Source organism: Trachemys scripta, chromosome 3, assembly GCF_013100865.1.
Source record: "Trachemys scripta elegans isolate TJP31775 chromosome 3, CAS_Tse_1.0, whole genome shotgun sequence".
In the NCBI taxonomy this organism is placed as follows: domain Eukaryota; kingdom Metazoa; phylum Chordata; order Testudines; family Emydidae; genus Trachemys; species Trachemys scripta.
The window spans coordinates 130,482,466-130,502,617 of NC_048300.1; the positions used below are offsets into that span (position 1 = coordinate 130,482,466).

General features: G+C 41.4%; 1 protein-coding gene across 1 annotated transcript in view; it reads left to right on the forward strand.

Moving 5' to 3' along the window:
- The window catches only part of FAXC (failed axon connections homolog, metaxin like GST domain containing), a 43,240-nt gene that overhangs the window by 16,839 nt on the left and 6,249 nt on the right, over window positions 1-20,152 (forward strand). Inside the window, exons 4-5 of the mRNA XM_034765997.1 lie at window positions 6,236-6,453; window positions 20,012-20,128. Coding sequence (XP_034621888.1) covers window positions 6,236-6,453; window positions 20,012-20,128 — 335 coding nt within the window. The remainder of the gene's footprint in view (window positions 1-6,235; window positions 6,454-20,011; window positions 20,129-20,152) is intronic.

A 20,152-nucleotide genomic window follows, 5' to 3' on the forward strand; every position in this document is an offset into this window, starting at 1 on the left:
CTGGTGACACGGCAGGTTCGGCCGATCGCGGCCCCCACTCACCGCGGTTCGCCATCCCAGCCCAATGGGGGTGGCAGGAAGTGGTGCGGGCCGAGGGATGTGCTGGCTGCGGCTTCCTGCCGCCCCCATTGGCCCGGGATGGCGAACCGCGGCCAGTGGGGGCCATGGTCGGCTGAACCTGCCACGTCAGCAGGTAAATCAACTGGCCCGGCCCGCTAGGGTGCTTACCCTGGCGAGCTGCGTGCCAAATGTTGCCGATCCCTGGTCTAGGTTGTAGGGAGGTGTGTATCTCTACTAGCGATTCACATCTGGGAATCCTATTTGCAGTTAAGTACCTACAGCATTTCCACAAGAAACTAGGGGAAGGAGGAGGACCTCTCTTACAACTTTTAGCTCAGTTGCTAGGGTACTCACCTTGGATGTGGGAGACCCCTGGTTCACCTGATGAGAGAGATTTGAACAGAGATCTGACACCTACCTTCTAGGCTGAGATTTAAGTTGGGCTTCAAAAATGGTCTCAGTCCGTTGATATGTCCCCTGCTAGAATAGTCAATGTCAATCCAGATTCGGAGAAACAAAAGTTACCTTAAAGTTATGGTACAGCAGAGAAAACAGTCAGAAACTAGGAAATTATACGTTAGCTTCTTTACACAGTCTGTTCTCTGGGGGTCTTGCAAAGGTTCCTAATTAAGGGAAAGGAAAGGAATATTATTCATGGCATTCAGAAATTTTAGCTATGAATTACCAACATAGATGTTATGGTTTCTGCTCGGTCTACAGGAGAAGTCTTTTGTCTCTTCAAAATGGAATCTGTCTCCTTGCTGCTTTCTAAGGGATAATCTAGATTAGGAAGAGAGGTTGAGATTAGGTTGGGGTTGGTTAATACGTTAGGAATGTGCTTGTTTACCCAGAATGATCTCAACTATTTGCCTAAACTAGACAAAATCTAAGGATCAGATCCTCAACTGGTGCAAGCTATCATAGTTCCATCGAAGCACCTTGAGCATCAGTGATGTACACCAGCTGAGGATCTGTCCCTAATGGTCTCCTACTTTCTATATGCTAATGAGCCACCCCCTTACTTCACCTTTGTGAATACCTATCTCTTGCTTTGCATAAGTTCTCAATTAGTTTCCAACAGTAAGGGGGCGATGCAAGCTAGCCACTTCTGGTGACTCTCTCTACCTGCTCCCATTCCTAACTTATGTATTTAGACTAAAGTAATTACCTATGTCTTTGTTTCAGATATGCTAGTTCCTGGGACCATGCCTATTCAAAGAACATAAATGAAATAATAATCCAAAGATTTGTACAGGAGTGCCTATCTGAGGCACTAGTAAGTTTTCAAAAATACACAGATCACACACATACTTAACACCAGTGTATATCAGCCTAGACCCATGTAACCAAATAAACAACCAGCTGATGACACTACTCACCCCTCTCCCTATGCCTGAGAAAATAGATCATCTTACAGTGTTTCCTAAAGGTCCGGAGTTCAGAGAGGCCTTTTATAAAGCGACTCATGCCTGGGGTGGGGGGAGGAACCGGCCTTGAGCTAGAGTGGTATGATTGCTCCCAGGACTCTCCTTAATGACTCTGTTCTGGATCTTCCGGACATCCACTGTTGATCCCTGGTAGTTCTTATGATTGGCCCACAGGCCTATTAGGAGTCAATGAAATAGTCAGCTTGAGTGACAGTGTGAGCTGAGGCCCGTCTTAGTGCAACAGATGTGTTTGCTAACATGAAGTGTGAATTAGTGCTCAGCTTTAAGCAAGTTTCACCATTCTAATATTACAGATATACAATGAATAGGTATTGGTAGTAAGTACAGATAAATCAGTTTATCAAGCTATGTAACAATAACATACTTTGATAAGACTCTGGGTAGGGCCAATTTTCAGTTGCCTTAACCCAGCCTCTAAATTTGTTGGCACACACATTTCTGCGTGCTCAAATCATGGCTTTGTGTGAACAGATCAGGTAGTTGGCTGTTTAGTTACCTCCTTTGCAGGCCCAAATTTGAGTTTTGGGGCACCTGATCCCCCAAAGCATCCATACAAAGTGTCACAAAGAGTCTGAGGCTGTTCATGAAAATTAGGCCTTTAATGGATCATCTGGGTCCACCCCCATTGTACTTTCACCTGATTAATATCCATATCGGCAATCTTTATATTGTGTTTGTCCTTTCGTGAACCAACCAGTTCTTAGTACTGCTCCACAATCAGTAAGTGAGACTCAGGGAAATATTTAGTTCCAGTGAGAGTTTAATGGACAGGTGTTGGGTGTTGAAGTTGTGATGGAAATCTATGAGGGAGTTTAAGTCATTTGTCCAGAGGATGAAAATATCATTGATGTATCTCAGGTATATCATTGGTGCATTTGTCCCAAAATTCTTCTCCAAGTGGCCCATGAAGAGGTTGGCGTATTGGGGAGCCACTCTAGTACCTCTGGTTTTTCCCATGGTTTGGACAAAGTGTTTGTTGTTGAATGAAAAATGGTTATGGGTGAGGATGAAATGGATGAGTTTAGCAATGTGTTTGGGGTGGATATCTGAGGGTTGTCATTTGTTTTGTAAATATTTGAGGCAGGCAGCTATGCTGTCATTGTGAGGGATATTGGTGTATAGGGAGGTGACATCTATGGTGACAAAGAGGATGTGCTGAGGGAGATTGTTAATGTTGTGGAGTTTGTGGAGGAAGTCAGTTGTGTCCTGGAGGAAGCTGTCCCTTTGTGTGGTGAGTCGGTTGAGGATGGTTTCTATGAGTCCCAATATTCCTTCAGTAAGAGTGCTGTGGCCAGATAGGTCTGCCTGGGTTCCTTGTTTGTGTATCTTGGGAAGCATGTAGAAGGTCCCTGGTTTGGGTTCGTGGGGGATGAGTTTGTAGAGTTTCTCTTGGATTTGTTTGGGAAAGGATTTGATGATATCCTTACATTCCTGGGTAAACTATGTTGTAGAGGTCTTCTTTGAGTTCCTTATAATAGGTAGTGTCAGAGAGTTGTCAGTTGGCCTTGTTAACATAGTCATCACGGTTGAGGACTATGATGGCACCCCCTTTGTCTGATGGTTTGATCATTATTGTGGTTAGATTTTAGGGACTCTGGACAGATGACTTAAACTCCCTCATATATTTACACCACAACTTCAGCAACCACCACCCATCCATTAAACTCTCTTGCGAACACTTCCACACAAGCATCAACTTCCTGGATACCACAATCAGCTTCAGCAATGGAATCTTACAAACAACTATATATAAGAAACCTATGGATCATCACATCTGCCTTCATAGATCCAGTGACCACCTCAAACACACCAAGAAATCCTATTATCTACAGTCAGACACTCAGGTACCACAGAATATGCTCTGAGGAGAAAGTCTGGGATATATACTTTAACACACACAAAACTGCCTTCACCAAACAAGGACACTCCACCAGAGAAGTAGATCACATCCTGGAACAGGCCACCCAAACACCCTGAGTGAACCTGCTTCAATACAGCAATAAGACTCCCTTCAACCACACACTCCTATTTGTCACCTACCACCCCACACTGGAGCCCATATGGGGTATCATCCAACAACTACAAACCATACTCAATGGGAACCCCACCCTGAAATAAATCTTTCTTGAATCCCCTATTCTGGCCTTCAAACAACCCCCCAATCTTCCCAGCTCATAATCAGAAGCAAACTCCACACAGACCAGGACACACCAACTCAAAGTGGCACCAGATCCTGCCAGAACACCAGATGCAAAATCTGCAGACATATCTCCACTACTACAATGATCAACACGCCCCCACAACACATCTTTCAAGATCCATGGATCCTACACATGTCTATCACAACATGTGGTGTACCTCATCCAGTGCACTGAATGCCCCAATAACAACTATGTGGGTGAAACCAGACAATCACTATGTTCTCGAATGAACTCGCACAGGAAAATGGTAAAAGACAAAAACATCATATCACCTATTGGTGAATGCTTTTCACAGAGCAATCCCTCTATATCTGACTTCTCAGTCCTCATCCTAAAAGGAAACTTGCAGAACACTTTCAAAAGACAATCCTGGGAGCTTAAATTCATATCTTTGCTAGACACTAAAAATCACGGTCTCAATAAAGATACTGGATTTATGGCCCATTTCAACAATCTATAACCCACTAACCTCCCTTTTTGTCCTATGACTACAGGTATTAATGGGTCACCTGGGATGGTCCCTTAGAATATGTACTAATTACTGATGCTAAACTATCTATTTGATCTTGTATTTAGCTGTGACACTCTTAGTACCTTTCCCAGACCTGAAGAAGAGTTCTGTGTGTCTCAGATGCTTGTCTCTCTTGCCAACAGAAGTTGGCCCAATAGAAGATATTACCTCACCCACCTTGTTTTTTTAAACTGATTTACTTAAATCAATTTCAAATTAAAAAACTTGCCTTGCCTTTAGTACACCAGCTCTCAGAATACTTAAATATAAATATTAATTCACTGAATTAATTTTAATTTGATTAATTGAAAGTGTCTCTGGGTGCTCAGTTCTGAGAGTATTGTATAACTTGGGCTTTTATTACAAATTGCTTGGCTATTAAGCCAAATATCCTCCGTTTACTCGTAGCAAGAAATATCCTTGGTGACTTTTTACTACATGTTAATAGAGTCATTAAAATGAAGAATTTGTGAGCTGTTTCCTAAAGAGATTAGAAATGGACCCTAGTGAGAAAGTAGGTGTAGTGTCAGGGGAATAATGAACTCTGCTTCTGTCTGGGTTGCAGAAATTTGTGATGATATGAAAGAAAATGTATAGGAGTGCCCAAAAGGATTTTGCTCATTCTCTCTCTTGTATTAGTTGATCAGTATGTACAATGAGGAAATCCCATAGGCTTAGAACTATGTACAATGATAAACTGAAGTCATGTTCAGAACAGAAAAAATTGGGTTTTGGTGACTTTTGCTGGAAAATCCCAGTACAGTGGAACAGTTAACCAATAGACAGTATTCTACACTATGTGATATTTCAATGTTTCTAACTAACTGTACGAGGCTGTTGTGTCTCCATCAACCAGCTTCCAACATGACCACAAATGTTTAAGCTGATTTTATATTTTCCAGTTTGGAAATTACTCAGAATACCCATCACATATTGTCATAAACACCCTGCATTTCCCAGACACCTAAGGTTGCATCTGCTCTTCCCGCCTCCTCCTCTGATGGATAACTCTTTTAAACTCCCTGCTCCTGCTCCCACTGAAGTTGGTGACAATATTCCTATTGCCTTCAATGGGAGAGGGGAACTGTTCAATATTACTTACGACTGTCACTTTCCAAATTAATTGTTCCTTTTCTCTCAAGCTTCTTCAGCAAAAAACTGAAATTCTCTTTAACCTGTTGGAACAGTAATAAAGACCAGCAATTCAAGTGAGAACTCGGAGATTTTTGACTGGCAAAGCAAATTTAATAAAGACTCCTTTAAAAAGAATACATCTTCCATTCAACCAACCAAACATATAGATTGAAATACAGCAAAGTCCCTTTGAAAAAATATCTCATTCAGGGTAAACCTTCACTTCATGGGAGGATAAAATACAAAATAAAACCAATCTGACAAAGCATAAATCTCTTAAATGAATTATTTTTCTATTTAAACCATAAACCGTAATACATTTCAGGGGAGAGTGGAGGCCTCTGAAACAAATACCTATTACAAGAATCATCATATTGCAGCAAAATGATTCATTTGTCAGGCTTCAGCAGTGCATAGAATTACTTCTTAGACAAAGTATAAATAAAGCATAAGCCAAAGGGAATGGATAGGTAGGAAAGGTTTGTCTAATGTGTATCAGTCTTTTATTAATACCAGATCTGGTTTGCACAACACTTTGCTGTGATAATCTAAGGCCCGGATCTGCAACCCTTATTTCTGTTGAGTAGTACTTACTCCCCTGAATTTCAATGATCTCAGTGGGACTACTTGCATAACTAAGTGCTATGCAGTGTGAACAAGTGCTTCAGAATGAAGGCCAACATTTAGTATTCTGGGTGATATTCCACATTCATACCAAGATGTATATTTTACCACAGAGCTAGCTTTCCATCAGGCCAATAATCCTCAGGGCCTCAAGACTTACGCAAGCTCTTCATCAAACCCTTTTGCAGGCTACTTTGTAGAGGTGTTGGGGGGGTCAATGTGTTGCACAGTTGTAACTTGTTTTCACCACATTCTAGGACATTAGCTTATTGCCAATGGGTGGACAATCTCCACGAGACCCAGAAGATGCTTTTGTGCAGTGGCCCCTTTAGTGACCTGCTGAAGTGGATTCTGTGCCACCTAACAAAAGGAATTGTGAAACGAGAAATGTACGGTCATGGCATCGGCCGCTTCTCGGAGGAAGAGATATACAAGCTGATGGAGAAAGACATGCGGTCACTAGCAGGTCTCTTGGGTAATGTACAACCCATTATATTCTGCACAGTCACTTTTTGCATGATTAGATTTACTGGTAATGCTCTCTGCCAGACTGTTTAAACATTACTTTTGTTTCCAAACTATATGTACAGCCTATCATGGCACTATCATTCCATGTCTGTCTTCCTAGTTAAGGGGATGTCACTTTTTTTCTTGCTGCCATTGTACATGTATATTGCCAAATTCTGCCACCAGAGGCATACACTCATCTCCTTTTATCTTCACTGGGAATTGTTTTTGTGTGTGTGTGAGGGCAGAAATTGGCCCAGGGCTTTTTAACAGCAAGTATTTGTAAAGCTGGTGTTTGAAAATCACTTGAAGGTATTATAGTTGTTTTGATGAGTTGAGAATTTGATTAACATTAACACTCTTTGAGCGAGCTGTTTACTAACAAGTTATAACTGTTATTCGGTTGGCATTTAAACTGGGGGTTGAGCTGCTGGTGAGACATTGGTTTGTACTGTCAGAAGTGATGGTGTAGGATTGTTCGTTGCAGCAGGTGGACCTTTAGTGACAAAACTTAACCAAATTAGTAACCACCTTAAAAGTTTTTTGGTTTCCTCCTTCAAAAGAGCTAGTCTATGCCACCCATCTGTGCTCCCTTCCCCAACCCATCCCCCAAGGAATACTGTTCAGCTGACTGCTTGATATAGCAGGAGTGATACTCTGTAGTAGAAAAGAAGAATTTTAGTTCCTTAATCTTATCCTTTCCCACTGTCCTCTAATCTTTCCTCTGTTTCATACATGTATGGTAAAGTTAAAGGGGTAAAACTTGACTAAGTTAGCTCATGCCTAGCTGTGTAGGATGAAATCCTGTTGAAGCAATGTTGATATACGAGGAATTTATTAAATGCACATCTTTTATTTGTTAACAATGCTTTTTCCACTCTTGATTCTGTTTTTCATAACACCTTTTCTAGCTCTTTGCTAGCTTCAGCTACATCATTCTTTCTCTGGGATTCAGGGCTGGTCCACACTAACCCCCCACTTCGAACTAAGATACGCAACTTCAGCTACGTTATTCACATAGCTGAAGTCGAACTATCTTAGTTTGAACTTACCGCGGGTCCAGACGCGGCAGGCAGGCTCCCCCATCGACTCCGCGTACTCCTCTCGCAGAGCAGGAGTACCGGCGTTGACGGCGAGCACTTCCGGGATCAATCCCAGAAGATCGATTGCTTACCGCTGGACCCGGAGGTAAGTATAGACGTACCCTCACAGTGAGATTCATAGAGTTTAAGGCCAGAAGAGACCATTAGGTTATCTAATCTAACCTGTAAATTGCAGGCTACTAAATTTCACCCCTGTAGCGAGCCCAATAACTTGTGTGTGACTAAAGCATATTTTCCAGAAATGTACCCAGTTTTGATTTATAAACATCAAGAATCCACCACTTTCCTTTGTAGTTTGTTCCAGTGATTAATCCACTTCACTGTTAAAAATTGGTGCCTAATTTGTGACTTGAATTTGTCTGGCTTCAGTTTCTAGCCATTGGTTTCCATTATGGCTTTCTCTACTAGATTTGAGCCCTTTAGTACATGGTATTTTCTCCCCATAAAGGTACTTAAACTGTGTAATCAAGTCACCTTTCAATCTTTTTGATCTTCTTAAGTCTCTCACTGCTATTTTCTGCAGCCCTCAAATCATTTTTATGGCTCTTTTCTGCATCCTCTACAATTGTACAACATTCTTTTAAAAATAGAATTGTATGCAGTATTCCATTCTCACCAGTGCCCCTACTTCTACTCACTGCTCCCTTGTTTATACATGGAAGGATCACATTCACCCTTTTTGCCATACCATCGTATTGGGAGTGCATGCTATTTATTATTATTATTTTATTTATTTGAATGATCATAGTGCCTAGGAGCCCCAGTCATGGAACAGGACCCTATTGTGTTAGGCACTGTACAAACAGAGAACAAAGATGGTTCTTGCCCCAAAAGGTTATAATCTAAGAGTAAGACAAGAAACAACAGATGGATATAGACTGACCAGCAAGGAAGTACAAGGAAACAGAGAGAATATTGGCTGGCATAGTAGGCTGTGGTTTCAGCACACCAGCTATTCTAACCCATAAATCCTTCTCAGATACTCTGCTTTCAGGATACAGTCCCCATTCTGTAGGTATGGCCTGCATGCCTTGTACCTAGGAGGGTGACCACCTTTTCAAAAGGCAGAAGTGGGACACATGCAGGCGCCTCGCCCCCGTTGTGGCCACACCCCTGCTCCTCCTCATCCCTGATGCCCCGCCCCCTGCTCCTCCTCTTCTCCAAAGCCTCACCCTCTGCTTCTTCTCTTTGCCCTGAGGCCTTACCCCCTGGCCAGGCCAGAACCCTGAGCTGGGCTGTGGTAAGAGCAGCCCAGGGAGCCCAGACCACTGTGGGGAGCCCTGGACCCTTCACCTGCCCTGGGCTATGATCATTCCTTGTACTTAGTAGGGCCTCGTGGCGATGGGGGGCTAAGGCCCACCTCAGCTCCCCCTCCAGGAAGAGGCTGGCACTGCCCCTGAGCTTTGGGCAGCCATGGAACAGTGCCACAGGTAATCCGGGACAAACATTGTCCTAGAGTCATTCAGCCCGGGACTGGGACTTGAACTCTGCATTTCAGGACTGTCCTGCCTAATGTAGTACAGGTGATCACCATAGTACCTAGATGTACAACTTTTCATTTGTCTGTTTTAAAGTGTATTTTGTTTGAATGGGCCCAAGTGATCCACGTCGCTCTGTATGACTGCCCTATCCTCATCATTATTATCACTCCTCCAATCTTTATCATCTACAGATTTTATCAACAGTGATTTGATATTTACTTCCAGGTCATTGATTAAAATGTTGAATAGCATTGGACTTAATCCCAATCTCTGAAGAACCCCACTAGAAATACCCCTCTTCAATAATTATTTCCCTTTGATGACTACTTTTTGAGATCTGCCAGTTAGCTAGTTCTTAATCTGCTTAATGTTTGTTTTCTTGATATTACATAATGCTAATTTTTAATCAGAATGTCAGGTAGTACTAAGCCCAATGTTTTACAGTAGTTTAAACTAATTTTATATAACTACTACTATATCTATATTGATATAAGCATGCAACTATATTAGATAACTTTATTGCAGTTATCTTTAGCAACCAAACTTGCAGTCTCATCAAAGAATGAAATCAGGGCTATTTTTCATAAACCCCGTTGACTAGTATTAATTATATTCATATATTTTAATTCTTTTTCAATTGAATCCCATATCAGCTTTTCTATTGTTTTGCCTGGGATGTATGTTAGGCTATCCAACATCTGGTTACCTGGATCATCCTGTTTGCCTTTTTTGAATATTGGCACATTATTAGCAATATTATTCCAATATTTATTAAAAATTAACATCAGCGGTCTAGAGATCTTCTCAGCTAGCTCCTTTAGGACACTTGGGTGCATGGTTATCTAGGGCCTGCTAATTTTAAAACTTTTATCCCTAGTAGAGGTTGTCTAACATCCTCTTCACTAGAGATGTGTGGAAAAAAGAATTCTGTTTTGAAGAGGATTTCAATATTTTGAAATTTGGTTTAATTCTGATCGGGAAATTTGGTTTCATTCTTTGGCTGAGTTCCATCAGAACTTTGGCAAAATTAGACTGTCTCTGGAAAAGTTCCAATTTTGTTGCATAGGCAAATTCTGAGGAGGGATTGTTTTGCTAGAATTGTGCTGACCAGCTCTACTCCTTAGCTGATAATGGCCTGGAAGGTTCTTCATCATTGTCATTAGTATATCATCCTCCTTCTTTCCAAATATAGAACAAAAATATTTATTGATCATTTCTGCCTGTTCTGTGTCATTATTAACAATCTTACCCTTTCCATATAGCAATGGGTCTATACCATTATTAGGATTTCTTTTGTTCCTAATATACTTAAACTCCCTTTTTTTGGCTTTTGTCCTGCCAGCCCTGGATTTTCCCTGTTGTCTTTGGGTTCCCTTATCATTATTCTGCACCCTATAACTTCTGATTCATATTGATGCTATCTTTCTTCTCTTTCCCCATTTGTTATATTTTGTTTTTTTTTATTTCTAATTGCAGCCTTCACTTTGTCATTTAACCAGGTTGGGCTTGTAGACAAAGTTTTCCTCTTTCTTGATTTTGGAATTATGACTTTTTGGCCATCTGACAAACTCATCTTAAAGAGTTCCCAATTTTCATTCACATTTCTGTCTAAATTTGTTCTCTCAGTCATTTTTGCCCAAATTTTCCTTTTGAAGCATCATGAGTGTGTGTATTTCTGGTTGGAACTGTCCTCTGTTTGCCAATATTGAATGCAATCAGACCATCATCACTGGTTCCTAAGCAACCGCAAACTTCCAGTCCAGTGATTAATTTATCATAAAGAAGTCCAAAATAGTTACCTTATATTGGATGCAATACGTTTGGTGTTAGAAAAATTATCATCTACAATTTTTCCTACTGGCTATTTGAGACCTCCACCATATGTCTTCCAAACTGTGCTTCTCAGGGTGTAGTAGTGGCAATATTACTTCTTTCCAAAGAGTGTGTTGAGAGGAGATCTTAGCAGATGTGTGTTCAGTACTTCTGTGGGACTGGCACTAATTGGAAAGTCAAGTGATCAACAGGGATCTCCTACAATATTCTGCATTCCTTCCAACAGCTGGACCACTATGTAAAGATACATCTGGCCTTATTTGCAGAGATTCACATCTCTAGCAGCTGATATTGAAGACAGCTGCACTTCTGAAAATCAGGCCACATGTAAATTAAATTAATAAGTAAATTAGAATTGGTTGAACTATCCATTTTGAATTTAGCCCTTGTTGGGTAGCTAATCAGTTGTAAACTCATCCCAACTTTCTGGGAATGAATTCATTATTTGTAAGTAGAGGAAAGATGGTTCGGTGGCTAGCAGAGGACTTGGGTTAGTATCATTGGGCTCTTTGTGAACTAGTTGCTAGGATTCATTTATTTTTCCTAAAATGGCTTTAATTTGTTTAGCAGTTTTGTGGTTTTATAAAATAAAGCAGTGTCTCCCTCCATTTCCCCCAGTTTCAAAATGCTGTTGGGTCATTCTCTGCAATGGAATGGCTTTACTTTCCACATTGTCTTGTCATATATCTGAGAATGATACATTTTATAATATGCCTAGACACAGTGTGCTGAATTAAGTGCTAGTCCTTATTTCCTAGTGTATATAGTTTGAAATCAGACCCATAATCAAGCAATAAGACTTTACAGACACTTCTCCTAGCTTATTATTGCAGATCTTGGGTAATGTAATAAGTAAGGCATCAGTCAGAAGTGCATGTGAATAGCTGCTTAAGAAGCACAATAATCCTTGAAAGTGCAGTGTCAAATATCTTGTTGTAAAAGTTTATTTATAAATAAAAATGAGGCAAAATGAATTTATAAATAAAAAACAGTCAAAGCTTGACATTATGATGACATCTGGGTAGCCAGTCAGAAAACTCTATTTGTGATCTAATCTTTTCTCCTATAACTGGTTGATCACCTTTTTGGTTTGTTTTGTTAAAGTGTCAGTTTAACAGCATAATAGCAGAACATGCTGAATGTTTTTAGGACACTGGTGGTCTGCATGAAATTTGTATACTTAATAATGAACATAGTGTGACCCAGGGTGCCTATGGCAGCCCTCACTGAAAATGCCAAAGTCAGGGCAGGCTGCAAAAGGGAGAGCAGATATTCCCAAAACTGGAGGTTAACACTGAAGTTAAACTCACCAACGAGTCACAAACTGTACCTCTGATCCCCCACACATTATCAAGAAGAAAAAAAAATAAAAAAAGAAATTACACAGCCCCCTTTATTGCATTCCACTTCTCTGGCTCCCAATCAGCATATAGGTCCAGTACAGTGAGAAGTTATTTAAAAACTCTGCTCACTATACACAATGTTCTTCTGACCCCAAAGAGTCAGCCACGTTACCAGGTCAATATTAGTTTGGATCTTATCCAAAATACCACACTGCCAACTAATTGTGTAGTGTCTCAAACTAAAGGTTTAATGAAAAAAGAAAGAACAAGAAGAGAGTTGTTAAATGATAAAGCACTCAGATATATTCAGAGACTTCGCAGTCTATATACAGTATCAGGTTCTTAGCAGTATTGGTGAGTTTGCTGGCTTGAAAGTCCCTCTGGAATACATCCACAGCTTGGAAGGGTCTGTCTGTCCTTTGTTCAGAGCTTCAGTTTGTTGCAAAGTTACTTGAGAGGTAAGAAGCAGGAATGAAGACAAAATGGAGATGATGCAGCTGCCCTTTATATTCCTTTTGCCATGTGGCTTGTACTTCCTGTGTCCCAAACACAAGTTTCACAGCACATGGCATGGAAAAGCTTCAGAGTTCTCTGCTCACACGCATACCACATGCCTTGCTGACTTATAAGGTGTAGTCCCTGGCCTTTCAATGGGTTCATTGTACAGCTGATGGGCCATCGAACAAGCTAGGTAGTGCTGATGCCAATTTGTCTAGGGGTGTCACCCAGAAACACAGCACAAGTTTGGAAACACAGATATACCCTACATATCTATAACTCACAATACAAAAGTGATACAAACATATAAACAAGATTATCATATTTAGTGAAATGTAACTTTTCCATGGATACCTTACGTGGTATATCTGGTAAGATTTATTGCACTTTTATAATATTGGTATCAACAATATCATAAAGTGTCTCCCATATTCCATACAGTGTCACACAGAGAAACACAGAAATTTACATAGTAGTTAAAGAGCAACATAAAATACTTAATTGGAATGGTCTAATATCACTGGGTCAAATTTTGGCCCCCATTTGTCTTGTTGAATAGTACCTTGCTCCCAGGTGTTAGTCCCGCTAATTTTAATGCAGTTATTTGTGGCCCTGGTCAACGATAGGGTGTCAGAATCTGGTCCTTTGTCTTTACAAAACGATTCTCCCTATGATTGACAAACCCTATCTAGGCTTAATTTTTTTTCAGCTGATACAAGTGTCATTCAGGCACTACAGCACTGGGAGCCAAGTAGGCACCTAGACAGATAAATAGCACTGCTGCAAGAGTTCTCCTTAGTGGGTGGATATCTTAACATAATCACCTAGGCTGGGATTTTTAAAGGTGCATATTGGAGTTAGATGTCCAGCTCCCAGGAAATTCAATGACAGCTGCTGGGTACCTAACTCCCTTAGGTTCCTTTGGAAAATCCAGTCTTGGAGGCTGATTGTGTCTGCATCTATACACAGAGGAGACCCCCTACATTGTGGCTTATAACCCTCCTATGTGAAGGGAGGCTCAGCTGTCTCCCCAGCAGCATCTGCCCCCAGGCTCTGAAAAAGGTTCTTGGTGTACTGTCCCACATGGAAGAGACATTTACATTCTGTTGGTCCACTTTGTAATGGAGATCCTCCTTTAAGGGGCAGTTGTTGCTAGGGACTGTGTGTGGGGAGACAGTTCTGAGGATCCAGAGCTCCTGTGAAATCATAGGGCCCCAGCACAAAGGGTTCTGGCCTCCTGCTGATTCCTGGGGTGAGGGGTGTCCATGAGGGTTGCAGTCTAACCAGAGGTGAAAGTAAGCTGGTCTGGTCTGGTCCAGCGTACCGGCAAGAGCCAGTACAAAGCCGACCGTACAGGCAGGGGGCAGCTTCCCCGGGGGGGCAATTTAAAAGGGCCCTGAGCTCTGGGCAGTGGCTGGAGCCCCTGGCCCTTTAAATCACTGCCAGAGCCCTGCTGCCGGAGCCCTGGGGCAGATACAGTGGCCAGGAGCCCCAGGGCTCCGGCGGCGATTTAAAGGGCCTGGAGCTCCCAGCTGCTGCCGCAGCTACTGCTACCATGGGGCTCCGGCAGTGATTTAAAGGGTCCGGGACTCCCAGCTATCGTCATCACTTGCATCTGAAGAAGTGAGGTTCTTACCCACGAAAGCTTATGCTCCCTATACTTCTGTTAGTCTTATAGGTGCCACAGGACCCTCTGTTACTTTTTACAGATTCAGACTAACACGGCTACCCCTCTGATACTTGACAGTCTCTCTGTGTGGAAGGAGTGGAAATATTTACCTTGCTTGGTTTGAAGCTGAGCTTTTCTCCTCACCTAGTGGTAGAGTAATATCGCAACGTTCTGAAGCAGACATCAGCATGTATATGGTGTCAGTAAGTGCATGCATAGAATAGGGTAGAAGTAGAATTTTGTATAGCCCCTTTCAGACTCAAGCTATCCCAGAAGACCTGGCAAAATTGCGGATTAGTAAACATAACAGTTCATGCTTAACTTTGGACACCAAGAACCAGATCGTCAACGGGTGTAAATCAACAGAGAGAGATCAATTTACACCACATTAAGATGTGGGCTAAGAGCTTTTTAGTCAATTTTTCTTATCAGAATTTTCTTCTGCAGTTTTTAGAAAGTCCTTCCACACAGATTACTGCCAGAGATTCTACCTTTATCAGAAAGGTGGTGTAGTTTGTACTCTGCTGTATTGTCTATATATCTTAGGTATTTAAATGGCCCACATTATCAAACTATCTTAGCACTGATTTTTAATGACTGTATCCTCACAAAACGCTGGGAAAAATAAGGAAATAATATTAGTCCCATTTTACAGATGGGGAACTGAAGCATAGAGAGATCAATGGTGGTATCCATACAGGGACTTCAGTAGATTTCTGTGATTTCTTTTACAGTTGCAAATGAGCAAGAGATTTTAATGAATCTGTTAACTGGCCACTCAGCTGTTCTCAGCTAGCAGTTTACCACAGGCATCATGGCCGAGGTGGATTCTGAGTAGGGACTTGAGGGCACTGGCTTTGAGTCAGCACAGGGAGTTCATCTCATGCTTATGGGGCAACAGTGAAGTAAGTGCACTGGTGATTACGGGAGGTGAGCACTCTGAAAGATGCAATTTAAATTACCTTTGTGGGACAGGGTGGTCTCTCCTTTTATTGCACTTGTCCTAATCCCTGTGGAGAATTCTGTTTCTCTTCTTTTTAATTATCTAAAATCTTAAAGGAGAAGTTCTCAGGGAAATTCTGAGGGTCAAGAATCAGAATTCTTAACATCTCTTGGGGCTAGATCAAGGATCGGCAATGTTTGGCCCGCGGCCCGCCAGGGTAAGCACCCTGGTGGGCTGGGTCAGTTTGTTTACCTGCCGCATCCGCAGGTTTGGCCACTCCAGGCCAATGAGGGCTGCGGGAAGCAGCGCGGGCCGAGGGATGTGGGAGCCGCGATTGGCCGAACCTGCGGATGCAGCAGGTAAACAAACCAGCCCAGCCCGCCAGGGTGCTTTCCCTGGCAGGCTGCGTGCCAAAGGTTGCTGATCCCCGAGCTAGCTTGATGAAAGCTAGCGTGAATATAAATTGTAGTGTAGCTGTGATAGCATGGGCAATGTTGGCATGGCTCAGCTGTGCCAAGATGTACTCATGGGGTTCAGGTGGGTTTGTACTTGGCATGGCTATGCTGTGCTGCAGCTGCTTGTGCTACTGTGGCTACACTATTTTATACCCAGGCTAGTCGCAGTGTCATAGCCTGAGTATGTGTATGTGAACTGTGAATTGCCCCTGAGCTTGTAGTGTAGCTGTAGCCTTAGTGATGACTTGCCTCATGGCTCTGCTGTAATGATGGCATGTTGGGAGTGCCTGCTTACACCTGAATCCAGAGTCCAAGTAGCCCGTGCAGAAGTGTCAGGGGGTGTTTTTACTCCCTTTTAATCCCTTCTTAAGGCATGTAGTCATAGTCACAGTCTTGTTTGCATTTGTTTTTAGGGATCTGAGAACAACATTTCAGAAGAATGAGGTTGGGAACCCCATTTCTCTTCTCACATGTCTGGTATTATGCTTTAACGGTCTGAAGAGATCTGCTGAGATTTTCTGTCTGCCCGCCCCCAGCTAGGAGTGCTGCAGGTGTGAGATGAGGCCATTGGCAGGAGAGTAGGCGAATATAACAGTCACTACCTTCCCTGGCTGTACCAACATCTACATGCAGCAAGGTGGACTGATTTAAATCAAAGTGATTTAAGGATAATTTAAGCCAGCAACCAGGAACCTTGATTTAACTCACCTTGTTTTGCATTTGTACTTTTGTTATTTTCCTAAAGAAAGGTTGATTCTCATTGATCTGAAGAAGTGAGGTTCTTACCCACGAAAGCTTATGCTCCCAATACTTCTGTTAGTCTTAAAGGTGCCACAGGACCCTCTGTTACTTTTTACATTAAAACATGTTGATTTGCAACTAAATATAGCCTTTAGACTAAATTTGGTACTCTCTTTGGTTAACAAAAGAGGATGTACTATATCTGTATATATTTACTTAATAAATTATATAGCTTAACACACATTTATTCAGATTCTTAATTTTTGCATCTGATCGTGTTAGAAAATAGTGAATGGTGCATTTCTTATTTACTGGATGATGATGAAATTTTTACTCGTGACTTGTGTCAAGCTGCATTTGGACAGAAATTGGAATTAAATTAATAATGTGCAAAACCAACATTTAATAGTTTTTATTAGTTAAATAACTACCTAAGAAAAAACAAGTAAGTTTATTACAATATGTTTTGCATTTAAAACTAACTGATTTAGTAAACAAAGCAAAGCAAGTATTATATATAGTTAGTGAATTGAACTGATTGTTTCTTGTCACAATGTCCTTCAAGGTTTCAGGGTTCATCTACACTAGCACTTTTGTTAGTAAAACTTTTGTCAGACTGGGATGTGAAAAAACATACCCTGACCAACAAAAGTTTCACCAACAAAAGCGCCGGTGTGGACAGCGCTGTGTTTGCAGGAGATGCTCTCCCACTGACATAGCTACTGCCACTTTTTAGGGGTGGTTTAATTATGCCGACGGGAGAGGTCTCTACCGACAGAATAGAGCAACTACATGGGAGACCTTACAGCAGCGCAGCTGAAGTGGTACAGCTGTGCCACTGTAAGGTCTGTAGTATAGACATAGCCTTAGAATTAGTAGATCTCATCCTCTCACATCTAGTTTTTATTCATAGATTGGAAGAAGAAAACAAGCTTTCCTGATTTTTCAACTCCCTGTTGTTTTCTTACATTTGAATGAATTTGTCATTGAACTGAACTAGCTGAATAAATTGAAATGAAGAAAATATTCACTCTGCACCTGCAGAAGAGGCTACTGTTGTAAAAAGCTGGCTTAGCACTTCAGCAACACTGGCTGCTGGGGTGCTTAGCTAGTGACTTTCACTAATTCACTGGTATGACTTTCTTTAAAACCTCAGCAGCAAACATCATTGGCTTAATATTATTTTGTATTTAATTTAAATGATTTTAATACATTATGGTAAGCTTAGGCCTTAAGTGAGGCTGTCATAATTTCAAATTTAATTTTAAATAGATTTATTTTTTAAAATAAAAATATGTTTTTAAATGAAAATACTCAATTTAAATTAATAAATTCTGATTTTTTAAAAATTTATTATTTTTAAAAATAATTGATTTTTTAAAATCCACCCTGAAATGGAGTGCTACTTCCCAGCATTACACTGTTCTGGACTTGAGAATGAAGCACAGTTAAAGTGTGTTAAATTCCTGGCATTGGCAGGTAAAATGGGATTTTAGCTCAAAGTATGTAACTGTGGTGTTGGGAACGACTTTTGAGATTTGTATGAGATGGTTCAAGACTAGACACAAGGTAACTACCACAAAGACATTTGCTGCATTTCCTGCTGCCAGAGGGATTGTTTACCTGAATGTTCTATTTAGACAATGGACTTATGTAGTAAATGGCCTTTTTACAGGGAAAAAGTGTTCAATTTTAATATTCTGTTTGACTTCTTAGAGGAAGTTGTCATTCTCTGTTATTCACAAAGCTGCATTGCTACTATGACGCTTGAGTAGTAGAGTGCTACAAGGACGCTTGAGTAGTAGAGTGTGTAGTACTTCGGAATACACTGCATTGCATTGCTGTACAGCTTTGCTTAAAGTGGTTTAATAAACCTAAAGTTAGTAACCCCAACAAACCAGAGCAATGTAAACCAAACCGAGGAAGACTATCACTGAGAAGCGGGATGAATAGATTTGGATGATTCAGATCCATACAGTATTGGATGTACCTTTCCTCATGATGATTCTGAATTGCTTTTCAAAAGAATCTTCTTTCATACCTTACTGTGTTATGATTATAATTATTTATTTGTATTGTAGTAGCATGTAGGAGCCCCAGTCATAGACCAGGATCTTTTGTGCTAGGCGCTGTACAAACAGAACAAAAAAGACAGTTCTGCCCTGCAGACCTTACAGTTCAAGGAATATGATGTTTACATGTGACTGTCATTTCAGTTCCATAAAGAAATGTATGACAAAATGCCATTACTTAGGGCTAGCTCCTGTTAGTTAGGTACAGCCTGGGGAAGGGCGCAGAGCACTACAGCACCTCCCCAGTAGTCCACATAGAACTGCTCTTTAGTGGCTTGGGTAAAATGACTTAGTGATCTCAGTTTCCTTCTAATGAACTAGTGTCCCCATCACACTGTTGCACCATCGTTGGCAATTTCAACAGAAGGGCCAAGTGATTGAGTGGGACTGAGAATAAAATAACCTAATACTCCCTCTGGATTTGAAGTCCAGATTGTAGGGCATTTCTGGGACAGTGTAGGGAAGCTTCCACTGCTCCTTCCCATGTTGTGCCTGATCTGTGGATAAGCAGAAGAATTCAGACTCCAGGACTGTCATTCTGGTACCTTTCCCAAGCCGTTTAAATTGCCGTAAAACGTATGGCTGAAATGGGGAGGTGTTTGTGAGATCTAACAGTACTGGCTAGAGCCTGGTTTTGTGTGAGAAGGCATTTTGCAAACTTCCTCACCAATCCAGGGGCATGCAGTAGCCTGGAACTGCAATACACTTAACTATTCCAGCACTAGGCCTCTTTTGAGCAGAAGTTGCCAATCATACCAAATGGGGTGATGGTTTGGATTTGGACAAATATTAAGTAAGTACTCAGTTGAAGTCACCCACTCTCCTTTTCACTTGTAATCTGAGGAAGGACCTGAAACCAGATCTCCACTGGTGAAAGACTAGTGCAGGATACCCATGGGCTGCCATGGGCATCCTTTCAGCAAAGATGTTAATCATGGATCAGCTTTGATTTTTTCCTGACAGGAGGAAATCATACATTCAACCACTACTGATAGCATAGAAGGCCCTGAATGCAGCAAAACCCACTCAGTGTGTATTCTCTGCATGCCATGGTGGGTTCTGCTACTCAGTGCACAGGAGATGGCAGAAAGAAGGGGAGCAGACAGCCTGGTGGTTCTGTAACACTACAGATCAATTAGCCAACTGATTTGCACAGGATTACATAGCAGTAATGGAGTCCATCCCTGGAACCTTCTCTGTGCCCAAGCCAAAATTTGGCCCACATGTAGTTGCTAAAGCATAGATCCCAGAACCGGATATTTTTGGGGAGTATACAGGTTGCCAGTCAAATAATTTCAGTAAGACACATGTTAAAAGATGCAATCCATATTTATAGTTGGGGGAGGTACCTGCAGGTCCATAACTGTTCACCATTTTACCATTTACAGGTGACAAGAAGTACATCATGGGACCGAAGCTTTCCACTCTCGATGCCACTGTCTTTGGGCACCTGGCTCAAGCAATGTGGACATTACCAGGTACTAGACCTGAGAGACTAATCAAAGGTAAGACAATCTTAGAGATTTGGA